Source organism: Podarcis liolepis, assembly GCF_965112155.1.
Source record: "Podarcis liolepis genome assembly, chromosome: 4".
Taxonomy (NCBI): domain Eukaryota; kingdom Metazoa; phylum Chordata; class Lepidosauria; order Squamata; family Lacertidae; genus Podarcis; species Podarcis liolepis.
In genome coordinates this window covers 35,249,131-35,263,246 of record NC_139558.1, presented here as the reverse complement: position 1 = coordinate 35,263,246, position 14,116 = coordinate 35,249,131, and the positions used below count along the sequence as shown (strand labels likewise).

Sequence of the window (14,116 nt, the reverse complement as noted above, 5' to 3'; positions counted from 1 at the left end):
TCTTCTAAAAGTGCAGTCAGCAATGTAATAAAACAGAAGGGAATACAGAGTGTACTCATTTGTACTCACCATGGCACATGTATCAAGACTGAGTGTGTACTAATAAACTCAGTGTTTGTGCTTGCTATATACAGTGGTACCTCGGGTTACATACACTTCGGGTTACAGATGCTTCAGGTTACAGACTCTGCTAACCCAGAAATAGTACCTCGAGTTAAGAACTTTGCTTCAGGATGAGAACAGAAATTGGGCTCTGGTGGGGCAGCAGCAGTGGGAGGCCCCATTAGCTAAAGTGGTGCTTCAGGTTAAGAACAGTTTCAGGTTAAGAACGGACCTCCGGAACAACTTAAGTACTTAACCCAAGGTACCACTGTAACTTTTACAGCATTTGGAAGGCATCGCTAAGGAGATTATTCAATTACCCTCATATAATGCTTGTAGATTTCAGCAGCGGCAGTCATCTCGACAACATTATGGACAATTAACTTGCAATAAGCTGCAAGGAGGCACCGTTTCTGCTGCAAGGCATCCAATTTTTGTTCTTCCATCTTTTTCACTTCTTCTCCTGTCAAGACTACAGCAGCGAGTTTGGTTAGGTTTCATGCTAACACTACATTCCGAAGCATTTTCAAATACAAACCTTAATCTGAGCAACAGACACCCTCGAGTATGTGACCAGTTCACAAAACCTTAAAAGCATTTATTTGTTGTTATTCAGACATCATAGAATCACAGAGTTGGAAGGGACCCCAAGGATCATCTAGTCCAAACCCCTTCAATGCAGGAATATGCAGCAGTCCCATACGGGGACCGAACTTCAACCTTGGCATTATCAGCCCCACGCTCTAACCAACTGAGCTATCAAGGCTGATGACAGTGCTAACACCTCATCTGCCATTTCACATGGATCTCCTCACTGAAAAGCAGTATGTACAGAGCAGCAAAGAGGAGCAAGTGAATACCAGAGGTCTCCTAAACCCTATGTAACTATGACTGGGAAGTTCATCACATTCATATATGGCTGGATAAAAATAATGAAAATCAGTGCAAGTGCAACTCCTCTGATAATAACAAATAACATTTCCTGATGCATTGTGCTAACCTATATGTGCTAGGAATACTAATACTAAAATGTTGGGGAGAACTTCTTGTAGGAAATATAAACGATGGCACAAGGTATTTTTCTGGAGTAAATTCTCCATCTTCAGTGCCAGAACCTGCAATAGATGTTAACCACAGGGCTGATTTCTGACTGCCAATAGAATCTATATCATGGGGACCAAGAATGAGGAGGAAGATTAAACAGGAGAGCATTGAAAGCCCCATACTGAAATAAACACATGATGAGCGAGCACATTGGCACCTCCCATGGTGCATCTACTCCATCTTCCTTCGCATCCTGGGAACTCCCTGTCCATTGATATTACACAGGCACCATCGCTGTACTGTTTTCAGAGCCTGCTAAAACATTTTGTTCCAGTAAGCCCACCGAGGCATGTGATTTTAGTTGCTACCACCCTGTCTACCTTGGGTAGCAGAACACTACTAAGTGGAACACAGACATTATCAGCAAAGTATGTTTAGTTCCTTGCTGGAAAGCACTGCTGACCTCTGAATTCTTTTGGCTCCTCTGCAAAAACATGATCCTCAATGAAGAAGAGCAGTTTTGATTGAAGAGATGAACTGGGAAGGTACTCCACACACTCAATCAGTCCATCACTTAAACCTTGATGACTTACAATCATCAACAAGTCGCAAAGTATCATAAAAGCCTACAATGATAAATAAAAGAAAAACAACTTAAAAAGGTAAAGGGACCCCTGACCATTAGGTCCAGTCATGGCAGACTCTGGGGTTGCGGCGCTCATCTCACTTTATTGGCCGAGGGAGCCAGCATACAGCTTCCGGGTCATGTGAGCACTTAGGCACTTCTGTTTTGAAATTTTTATAAGCCACCTTTCAGAACCACGTGCACTAAGGCAGTAATAACAATATAACGCTAAAGATACAATATATTTTTTTAAAAAAATGCTGTACCATATTATTGTAACATAACATTGGATTACTGCACATCAAAACCTTGGACATTCAAAAAATACAAAAACATCAACCAGCTATAATTCAGCTTGTGAAATGCCAATTTCAAAGCCACACACACGCACAAAAAGTACGCCCCTCCCCCCGCCAATCCCCACACCTGAGATTAGATTAAGGATTCCACCAATTCCTTATCTGCCAAAAATTGTGATGATTGCTATGGGGAAGGCAAAGCCCTCAAATGGGTCCATTTGTTTGGAGGCAAAATCCTTCCCAGCCCCAAATACAGCAACCATTTTGAACCACAGCACCAAGGGAGCAGGATATAGGGTGGGGGCAGAAGAGTTGCTGCTCTGCTGACCGTGTTGTTGGGGCCCAACGCCATTGGCTTAAGCATTCTGGAGGTGGACTGGAGTGAAGACTTCTTTACTCTGGTCCGCCACTCTTGCCACACCCACTTTGAAGGTCGTGATTGGCCAATTTAAACAAAGTTTTTGGCAGGCACACCCACAAGCCCCCCCCTGCAGTTGGCCGATTTCTTCTGTGCCCCAAGGAAAGCCATGCCAGGCCGCACATGCAGCCCACCTGGGAACTCCGCTGAGCAACCATTCTCCATCTCACCTGCGCTAGTAACACACAGCAAAGTACAGCATAAGATTTGCCCTACTTGGCTTACTAGGATGGTCCTACTGAAAGCGAAAGCACTTCTTCTGCCAAGTCCAGTCCACAGTGGAAGCAACTGCCCAGTAACAACCAAGCAAACCCCTTCTCCTCACAGGCTCACCTTCATATTTCATCCAATCCCCACGGGCAACACCAGGGGGGGGAAACACCATTAACACCACAAAGTGTGAATCAACAGGAACTTTAAACTGGAGACGCTTCCAGGGACACCACTGGTTAAAAATTCCTATGAGACAACTAAATTCCCAACCTCAACCACTAGGGAGTGTTAATCCCACCTGGGCCCAGGATGACAGGAGGGGAGATTGCAATTTCCTCGTGTGGAGAAGCACCAAACTGGGTTAATTGTTCTCATGAGGAATAAATCCTCACTATGGTCCACCAGGGAACTGGACTAATCCTCCTCCTTGGTGCTTTCAAATGTTTAATGTTGTAATCCTTACAACAACCTTCTTAGGCCAGTCAATATTATTCTGAAGGAGTACAATAATACAATATTATTATACCTGAAGGAGCGTCTCCACCCCCATCGCTCAGCCTGGACACTGAGATCCAGCGCCGAGGGCCTTCTGGCGGTTCCCTCATTGCGAGAAGTAAGGCTACAGGGAACCAGACAGAGGGCCTTCTCGGTAGTGGCGCCCATCCTGTAGAACACCCTCCCTTCAGATGTGAAGGAAGTAAGTAGCTATCCTATCTTTAAAAGACACCTGAAGGCAGCCCTGTTCTGGGAAGTTTTTAACATTTAACGCTGTATTGTTTTTAATACTTGATTGGGAGCCGCCCAGAGTGGCTAGAGAAACTCAGCCAGCTGGGCGGGGTATAAATAATAAATTATTATTATTATTACTATTATTATATTCTCCCCCACGCTGCAGATGTAGATGCTGATGAGAGCAAAGAGTGGGTTGCCTAATGCCTCTAGTGAGTTGATGGCAAACACAAGATGCAAACCAGCGGCTTTCTGGTTCACAGCTCAGCCTGCTTAGCCACTAAGTCACATCAGCAACTGGGTGCTGTGTTGTACAGAGATTAGAGTCAATTCTTCCTTCCTCCCCAGAATTTTAGTATCTCTAGGCAATACAGCACCCCTCAAAACAGGGGAGTAGTTCTTCTGAATACGTGTACGCAACACTTGCCCACATTGCTCTTAGGATAGGGAGGGGTGCAAATCTCAAGGGAAAAGTCACATGAAAGGGCATGTAGGATTCTTACCTTTTCACGTAACTTTCTGCTGCGGTGGCTGAGGTAGCACGTACAAATGTGGCAGTACTGCTTCAAGTGTGCCCTCAAGGCAAGAATGCTTTCCTTTAAGGGGAAGGAGAAAATCAGAAATTATTTCTGCAAAATGCCTCTTTGAATAATTCTATGTCATCGAAGCCCATCTCAAGACTTCTGTGAAAGGTGCAGAACTTTGTAGCATCTCAAGTTTCTTCTTCGCATCTTATTCTGTTTGAAGAGGAAGCACAGAGGAAATGGGGGGTGCAAGGAGTCACAGGAGCTGTGAGAAATCTCTATAAAATCCACAGGACACCATGATCCTCCTCATTCTACCTTTGTATCCAGCAGTTTTTCACTCTCTATCTTGCCAGTAGCGCAGCAGAGATGTGCACAGAATCTAATGAGGATTTATTCCTCCCATCCACTGTTTTGCAACAATCTGTCACACTATATAGACAGCGTAGTGATAGTGTGGAACAAGGACAAGATGTAATCAGCTCCAATCTGTGTCGGCTCACTTCCCCTTGTCACTCAGGTCCCTGCTGCAGGGAACCAAGGTGTCCCAGAGTGGGAAATGCTGATTTGCATAAAGAATATTTTTTTTAAAACTCACAGTGACATCCTTACTTTTCTTTTCTTTTTTGATTCTGAGATACAGCCAGTGCTTTTCTTCTGGGGAAAGTAGCTGCCAGTACTGCGTACCCTTGAGTACCCACAGAAAACTGGCTACAGCATCCCACAAAAAACTGCAGATGAAATCAAGACAGAAACCACACAAACATGCAGCAAATGAGCTGCTGGCATGATTTGTTTGGGTTTTCTATCAAAAAACAGATTAGTGAAGTCACTCAGGGATCATCCGGGTGTATTCTGCATATATAACCATTGTTTACCAGGTACAATATGGCAGCCAAAGACGTTTTGGTGTCCCAGGTGCCCTTTAATTGTTTCCCAAAAACTCTTATCAGGGCAGGCTGCTCCTATCCTCTCTAATGGTATATAATATAAATATAAACTCACTTTTTTGGCCATGTGTACACTGCATGTGCTAGGAAGACATCAACATGCTGCCCACAGTGTTAATTTTATTTATATACTGCTTGATTGTAATAAAACCCAGTGCTTTTTTTCTGCGGGGATGCATACCCTCAAACATTTAGTGAATCTTTGTACTTTTGTTCAATTACTGTATTTATTTCCCCGATTTGAACTATAAAATGGTGATTTTTCTTGAGTCAAAATGAGAGTAACCCTAAACATTTTTTAAGAAAAAAAAGCACTGATAAAACCTCAAAGTGGTTTATACTCAAGCAGTTCACATTTGCACAGTGTCCATGTGATCAAAGGAAAGCACATGTTACCATGATGATTTTCTTCCTGAGGAAGAAAAAATTCAGAGTGTGAAGCCCCTGTTTCACAGGTAGTTGCTCTCTCTCCAACCCATCAGTTGTTATTATCAGATGCAAGGTTTGCAAAAGTATGAAGAAGAAGTATGAACAACATGCTTCTGATGGAACCTGGGAAGAGGAGGATAATGGGTCTCACAAAGGACTCCAAATAATCTCTGAAGTGGGAGCTCAAGGATGGTGTTGCTTGCTTTTGAGTCACTACTGCACCAGAATCAGGAAATCAGAACGTGAGCCACTTTTGCTTCTGGAAGCTCAAATTCTTATGAAGCTCCAACTGGACCAAGGAAGCACAAAAGGACACAAAGAAGCCTTGAAAAGTGGCTTGAAGTCCCCACCCTGGGACTAACCTTGGAAGAAGTGTTCTCTAGTGCAGAAGAGAGCTGCCAAAGCAGTGCAGAATAAGCACACTGGAAAGCAGGCCAAAGGATCTGCAAAAGAAAACCAAGAGTCGTGACTTAATCATTTCAAATCCTGAACCGAGAAGCTTAGCATGGGCAGTCACCTCACTGCAGAAAATTCCACTCCTCTGCCACAAATAAAGAATCCAGTGATTCACCCACATCTAAATGCCACTTCTGTCACTGAATTAAGAATGTGTTCTACTCAGACTCAAGTATCAGCTGAAATTCAGCCTAACAAGATGGGAAATGGCCGGGGGCTGGGGGAGGTCATTAAACCCATGGGATGCTGAAACTAGGACTTAATTTACACTGGTGTGCTATTTTGGAGACGTGAAATATTTTCTGGTCCATAATTTGGTCACGGTTACCTGAACAGGTAAAGCATTTTGTTCCACCTCAAAACCAAGGAGCTTAGCCAGTGTGTCATAGAGATTCCACCTGGTGAGATCATGGGCACTACAAGTCCAAAAGGAAACACAACATCACTCTGAGAACTTTCAAGCAGCTGTGACAAAACAGTCCCATCCACAGAATACTCAAGACTGCCCTCACCCTCTTTACTCATCATTTTGATTCCAACTCGTTTAACAAAAAGCAAAAACAAAAACACAACCCTCAGAAATCCTTAGGTTGGCAATCTGCACAATGAAGCATGGCTTTAACTCAATTGGGGTTTTTTGTAAAAAAAAAACAAAAACAAAAAACAACTAAATTAATCCAGCCCAACAAAGCAAGTGGAAAGCAGCCTATTACAACTAGACTTTTAGCAGGATTGCCACAGATTCAGAATCATCTTCAAAACCTACTTGTTCCCACCCTGGTTAACAATTCAAAAGGAGAGTCCCAAATTCCAGCACTGTGAGAATACAAGTGCTAAAAGGGGGTGCAAGAGTTGTGTTGCATAAATTGCCTGAACCTGGTAATGCCAAAATAGGGGGCCTAATTTGGCCTGCTAGGTCATTTCGGCAAAGCCATGCCCAGCTGCCCAACACCCGACATCATATATGGCATCTGGTAAAAGACCCCAGTTCACACAAAATGGAGCTTGCTTATATTTGTAGCATCAGGCCCCTCCCATTTGTCAAACTTGGCTTACGGGGAGCGGAGCAGGGGAAATAGTAATCTGGCTTATCGGCAAGATCTATGCAAGGCAGGACTCCTATTCCCAGAGCACACAGCATTCTAGCCCAGGCCTATAGTACTCCAATCTTAAGAAACAAATACAACAATTTCATAGGATGGTAGAGTTGGAAGGGACCCTGCGGATCATCTAGTCCAAGCCCCTGCAGGGCAGGAATAGGCAGCTGTCCCATATGGGGTATTGAACCTGCAACCTTGGTGATATCAGCACCATGCTCTAACCAACTGAGCTATACTAATTTTGCATGAATAAACGGAAGTGCTTGATGATGCCTGTCTACAGCACTATAGATGTTTCTAGTGCCTTGAAACCAGCAAGCCCATGATATAAGCATGCAAAGAGGACATGTGCCATGTGCTCCCTGGTACAAAGATCAGGGACGGATGCTCAGCAAAATCCTAGATTTGTCCCACTACGTCAGTGCCATCCATCATGCTATGTATTTACACTGTGACACAGCATTAATGTGATGAATTCAGAACTGAGTTCCATTTCAGACATGAGTGGCAGGCAGGGTGGAGGGCTTCAGTCTGACTCTTTAAAAAATAAAAGTCCCAGAGCCTTATTTGCACAACTAGAAACCAAACTGTCCAGAGAATCCTGTTACAGTGGTACCTTGGTTTACGAACTTAAATCTGTTCCGGAAGCCCGTTCTTAAACCAAGGCGTGCTTTCCCATAGCAGTGGGGGACTTAATTTACAAATGGAACACACTCAACAGGAAGCAAAACATGCTCTTATTCCAAGGCAAAGTTCACAAACCAAAACACCTACTGACGGGTTTGCAGCGTTCTTAATCCAAGTGGTTCATAAACTAAGCTGTTCTTAAACCAAGCTGTTCTTAAACCAAGGTACCACTGTATTTAAAAATATAGCCAATATTCACTAACTATTTATTCTTTCACAACATCTTGAAAGGTTGCAGCCTTTATATTTAAATGACTCTAAGTGGGCCTTCAGTTTATCTAAACTGACCAAGAAACAGTGCCAACACATAAACACCAGAACTTTATGGGCCCCAAAACAGTCTCCACAGACTTTAGAAACTTTGAGTCTCTTAGCATCTTGGCTTACATTAGCAAAGGCTTTCTTTTCTTCCATTTATATCCCACCTTTCTTCCATCATGGAACTCAAGATGGCTCCCAGGTGGACTTGCTTACCTTCAGAGGGACAGCTGCTTAATGTGCCTTCAGAGCAGACCCTGGGATTTTCCTGATCCCAACACCTGCACTTCTTAATTTCACCCAGCAATCTTACATTTTAATACAATGTATTATGTATTGCAGGGGGTTGGACTAGATGACCCTTGGGTCCCAACTCTATGATTCTATGCTGCCTGGCTTTAGGTCTGTAAACAAAGCAGCATTATTCTAATTGCATGTGCCCACAGAGGGTCACTAAAGTGAATTAATAATCAACATAAACAAGCATCTCACTGATGAAAAGCAGTTATTCTTCGCAACGTCAAGCATATATGATGAATTCCTTCTTTTTCTGCACGAAACCCTCCTCCCTGTGTAGGAGACAGGAGAAAAGACTATGTGACATTTGAGCAGCAACTTCTCTCTCTGAAAAGCAGGCTTGGATAGGGGGAAAGGGACCTGCAGTATTCCTGCCCCCTCCCCAACACACACAAAACATGCAGACTTCCCCCACAGTGCATACACCTGCACACCCCAAGGACTGCCTCTCCCCATATGAATTGACCCACACCCTGCAATCATCATCTGAGGCCCTTTGTATGCCACCAACACAAGAATGGGCCTTTCTTGTGGTGGCTCCCCATGTGCAAAATGTTCTCCCCAAGGACATTTGCCTGGCACCTTTGTTACATATCTTTTGGTGCCAGGCAAAAACATTCCTCCTCTCCCAGGCCTTTGGGCTAATTAAACAATCTATGGCATTTTAAACTGTGGGGGGGCTATTGTTTTTGCTTGTTACTATGTTATCTATTTTTATTTTGTAAACCACCCTGTGATCCTTGGATGAAATTTAGACAAGACAAAATAATAATAATGACAATAAAATACAGAGCGGGTAGATTTTGTGGACAACAATACCAGTATACCTGAAGGAGCGTCTCCCCCCCCCCCATCGTTCTACCCGGACACTGAGGTCCAGCTCCGAGGGCCTTCTGGCGGTTCCCTCATTGCGAGAAGCCAAGTTACAGGGAACCAGGCAGAGGGCCTTCTCGGTAGTGGCGCCCGCCCTGTGGAACGCCCTCCCTTCAGATGTCAAAGAGAAGAACAACTACTAGACTTTTAGAAGACATCTGAAGGCAGCCCTGTTCAGGGAAGCGTTTAATGTTTAACAGACTATTGTATTTGTAATATTTTGTTGGAAGCCGCCCAGAGTGGCTGGAGAGACCCGGCCAGATGGGCAGGGCATAAATGTTGTTGTTGTTGTTGTTGTTGTTGTTGTTGTTGTTGTTGTTGTTGTTGTTGTTGTTGTTATACCCATCATCGCCAGCTAGCACGCCCAATGGTCATGGATGAGGGGAGCTCTAGCCCACAATAAGTGGAAGGCACCATATTGGCTACTACTGGCATAGAGTTTTCTTCCTATTGTTAGCAGTTATTTATACCCCGCCCATCTGGCTGGGCTTCCCCAGCCACTCTGTCTTCCTGCAAGAGGGCTGAAAGTTTACTACTGGATCCCCTATGCTGGGCTGCTCCTGCGTTGCTCTGACTCACATCAGATGATCTGTCAAACTGTAGGATGCCACCCCTCACTGAGTCTTTGTTGGGTGTGTGTGTGTGTGTGTGTGCAAAGTTCCATGGAATGGCAGGAACTTTCCCTCCCCAACCTGGGGGGATTAAATGCCGCTGCAAGAATCACATTAGGGGGCCAACCTAAATAATGGAAATCAAGCATATTTCTCTCTAGTCCTCCACCCACCCTACCAACTTGCAAATCTGCAGAAAACTAGGTTGTCAATGGCTGGAATCTGGCTTATCTCACTGAATAAGCTGGTGTGGGTTGGTGCAGAATTGATGTTTTCTTATTATTTTCTACCAAAAATAAAAGTGTGGGCAAATTTAACCTGACACATTTACTGTACTTCCATCTTTTTTTAAAGAAAAGAAAAGAAACGAAACTATCAGCATGAACTCTTATATGTTGGAATGACATCTGTTAGCAATGGCACAGCTGATCAACTGTTGTTGAACCGAGTCTGCAAGCTATTCATATTCCCAACAGCTGCTCTTGTATTCTTAGAACTAATGAAAACCTTTTCAAGTATTTCTGTAGCAAATCCCACCCCCAACCAGCCCAACACAAATGGAAATGCAAAAGCCACTTTTAAGGTTTGAAAACGCTGCAAGATGTTTTAACATAGCAATCGCCATGCAGAGGCTGAACTTTAAAAAGTTATGGAAGAGGAAATGTCTTCCTTGCCCTAATAAGGAAAAAGCTCAGTTTCATCTCCAATTAGTTAAATTATTTTTTCCTCACTGGACCTCAGACAAATGATGTCAAATAGCAGACAGTCATTAGTTAAGAATGCCGACTTTAAATAGTCTAGTGGTAGAATATCAGTTCCCCGAGATGTGAAGAACAGACTTAAATGTTCACAATTCACGCAGCACTCTGTCAAGAGAGGCACATTATATTCCAATAGAGGGATTCTTTGCACTACTTCAAACAGAAAACAAGCAATAGTCAGAAATATTCGTGGTAATTACTGTTGTGGCAGGATCTAAACAGTTAAACAAACAAAACAAAAAAAAGGTAAAGACCATCATTAAAGTTTGGCCCACTTTGCATGTGATTCATTTCTAGCATGGATATCACTTCCGTGTAGGAGTATATTGGGCTAAAGAAGGGTTCCCATAATGAATCTTCGAAGCGCTTCCTATTATTAACTTTAAACGTTCCAAGGCAACAGGAGGGGATGCAGCTCATGCCTTGGCCAGACCTTTCGCCCTTTTCCTCCCAGCACCTGCTATGGCCTAGAGGACTTCAGTATTTCTCCATTGGTGGAGGGAGAGGGAGGAAAAGGACACCCTCCCCCCCTCTCCCAAAACGACGATAGCGGCAGGCAGCACTGCCAGCTTGTGAACTGGCAAATCTACTCAGCCGTGCCTGTGCAAATATCACATAAACCCTACCACCTCTTCATATATATTAGGAACATGATTAGGGAAATCAATCAGATGTGATCTTGCCATGTTTGCACTTGTATACACACACACACAGAGAGAGAGAGAGAGAGCGCGCGCAAAATTAACAAAAAGAAATCCTGTTAAAATTTAGCTCCGGAAACCTAAGTTTCATTTCTCGTTACATATCCAGACTTCACACCCACCTCGTCCCAAAAGGTGTCCAAACACTGGTTTAGAGTGTGCACCAGTTCATCCACCAGTTCATCTCTGGCCAAGCCCACTTTTTTATGGCCAGAACCGTCTTCACCGCAAAGAGTGGCGTATACCCTGGCGCAAGCGTTCAGGACATCTGTGTAAGAGTGCTTGTTTACAACGGCTTTTATCTCGCTCAGAAATGTGTCCAAGTGCTGTGGATAAAACAAAAGTACCGCAAATGTCATTAAACTATGAACCCATGGAACAAGCAAGATAGCATTCAATTTGGAACTCAGGCGACCTAGGTTCAAAGTCTGGCTACACAGCTAGACTGGTGACTGGGAGCAGCCGCCGAGACCACATAACACCGATCCTGAAAGATCTACATTGGCTCCCAGTACATTTCCAAGCACAATTCAAAGTTTTGGTGCTGACCTTTAAAGCCCTAAATGGCCATGGCCCAGGAGCGTCTCCACCCCCATAATTCAGCCCGGACACTGAGGTCCAATGCCAAGGGCCTTCTGGTGGTTCCCTCACTGCGTGAATTAAGGTTACAGGGAATCAGGCAGAGGGCCTTCTTGGTAGTGGTGCCCGCCCTGTGGAACGCCCTCCCATCAGATGTCAAGGAAATAAAAAACTATCTGACTTTTAGAAGACATCTGAAGGCAGCCCTGTTTAGGGAAGTTTTTAATGTTTGATGCTTTATCGTGTTTTTAATATTCTATTGGGAGTTGCCCAGATGGGCGGGGTATGAATAATAAATTTATTATTATTATTATTATTATTATTATTATTATTATTATTATTATTATTATTATTAGAACTCCTCATATAGCCTTGAGCAGGACACTGACTTGCATGGTTCGTGGCCAGTCCGCAAAGGGAGAACAACAGTGACCTAATTCACAGAGATGGGGGGCATATGTTATTACTCAGGCTGCGTATACACTAAGCTATTTATAGCACGAAAAAATAAAGTTTTCCTCGATCCAGAATCACTAGCAGTCATCCTCAGCATGCTGCTTTCAGTCTAGCTTGATTCTAGAAGATGCCACTAACAAGGGGTTTGCTGACTTAATAGACATTTTGAATACCCTTCCCCTTGCTTCAGCCTCGGTCCAGTATACCTGAAGAAGCGTCTCCGCCTCCATCGTTCTGCTTGGACACTGAGGTCCAGCGCCGAGGGCCTTCTGGCGGTTCCCTCGCTATGAGAAGCCAAGTTACAGGGAAACAGGCAGAGGGCCTTCTCGGTAGTGGCACCCGCCCTGTGGAACGCCCTCCCACCAGATGTCAAAGAGAAAAATAACTACCAAACTTTTAGAAGACATCTGAAGGCAGCCCTGCTTAGGAAAGCTTTTAATGTTTAATAGGTTATTGTATTTTAGTGTTTTGTTGGAAGCTACCCAGAGTGGCTGGGGAAACCCAGCCAGATGGGCCGGGTATAAATAAATTTATTATTATTATTATTATTATTATTATTATTATTATTATTATTATTATTATTATTATCCATGCCTTTTCCTCCCTGCACATGCCCCAGGCAAATGAAGAAGGAAATGGCAACAGAAATCTGGGTGAACACTCACACTTACATCTGTTTGCATCTGTATTTAAACAGACACGCTATGGGGCAATGGAGAAACAATCTGCAGTGAGCTTTAATTTCAGAATCAAACCAGTACTCAACAAGCATCTTATTGGGGCAAAAATGCCAGTTCACGTGTGGGCTACAGACAAAAATATCTAGTTCACGTGTGGACTATGGACAAAAACACAAGGACCCAGTTTCCATTGATTCTAGAATGTCATGCACACACAGCCTCACTCTTAGAGCACATGCACACAAGACCTTCCTATGTCACCAGTTCAGAGCTCTGGCACAAAGTTAGATGCGTGGGAAGGAATCCAAGGGAAAAGGTGTGACCTGAGAGGAAGGTGCCATTCATGCGTAAGTCAGGATTTCCCACATATGTACGGCCTGAGCATCTGCCCTCAATATCACCACATGCAGGACACTTTTATGTCTTGGTGGCCCATGTTTTTTTTAACTCAACTTCTGGAGCACTGCGATGGAAAAAAAGGCTGTCACCTGCCTCCAGCCCACAAGCACCAATCCAACCACAAGCATCAGCACACACATGGATCAAAAGGGCTATAAAAACTCATCAGTTAAAATGAAGTACAGCTCTGTAGACTGTAGTCTTACTCGGCAGGAGCTCCACATTTGCAAGAAATCAAGCCTAAACAAAGGCACGCAATTTTATTACAGACATTTGTGGGTTTTATCTATATTTTGACATTTTGTTATGTCTGCTGCTTTTAAAGTCTGGGTTTATTTTTTTAATAGATACCTTGTGCAATTTTATGCAAATTGCTTGGGTGGTTTTTTCCCCCCAATTAAATTGCTATATAAATCTTGACAAATAAATATAAAATCCTATCTTGAAGTTTCTTTCTCTCTCTCTCTCTCTCTCACACACACACATGTGCGTGCGCGCGCGCACACACACACAAAAATAATTCACCTTGTCCAGGAGTTCAGCACTGCACAGCTCTAAATCAAAATACTGTGGAATGTGCAGGAGGTTTGTCACTTTTTCTGTATCTACAGAATACTGCAGAGGGGGGAAAAACAGGATATGAGTGAGCTGCTGAAATTCAAATGAATTATTTAATATGCACTCACAAGAGCAGCTGCTAGTTACCTTTGCCAAGAGCTGAGGAAGCACCACAATGAAGTGTTCAGTAATTCGAGTACAATCTTCCACTTGTATCTTCTTCTCCCTGGAAGACAGGATCTACAGACAAAGCCCCTTGTTGCAGTTATAGCATAAGCAGGCTGCTGATCTATGCTTAAGCTAGTTGTAGGGTTAAAACTTAATACGGCAAAATGCTGGGGATGGAAGCTTCAGATTTTAATTAATT

At 43.5% G+C, this 14,116-nt stretch overlaps 1 protein-coding gene across 10 annotated transcripts in view; it reads right to left on the bottom strand.

Annotated features, from left to right (window-relative positions):
- Positions 1-14,116, bottom strand: part of LOC310706278 (cohesin subunit SA-2-like) — a 70,222-nt gene that overhangs the window by 8,137 nt on the left and 47,969 nt on the right. For all 10 annotated transcript variants that reach the window (XM_083501813.1, XM_083501814.1, XM_083501819.1 and 7 more), the window contains 9 exons: positions 13,897-13,989; positions 13,717-13,806; positions 11,200-11,403; positions 8,327-8,403; positions 6,118-6,205; positions 5,696-5,776; positions 3,934-4,026; positions 1,610-1,772; positions 423-574 (listed from right to left, as the gene is read on the bottom strand). In XM_083501813.1, the coding sequence (XP_083357939.1) occupies positions 423-574; positions 1,610-1,772; positions 3,934-4,026; positions 5,696-5,776; positions 6,118-6,205; positions 8,327-8,403; positions 11,200-11,403; positions 13,717-13,806; positions 13,897-13,989 (1,041 nt within the window). The remainder of the gene's footprint in view (positions 1-422; positions 575-1,609; positions 1,773-3,933; positions 4,027-5,695; positions 5,777-6,117; positions 6,206-8,326; positions 8,404-11,199; positions 11,404-13,716; positions 13,807-13,896; positions 13,990-14,116) is intronic.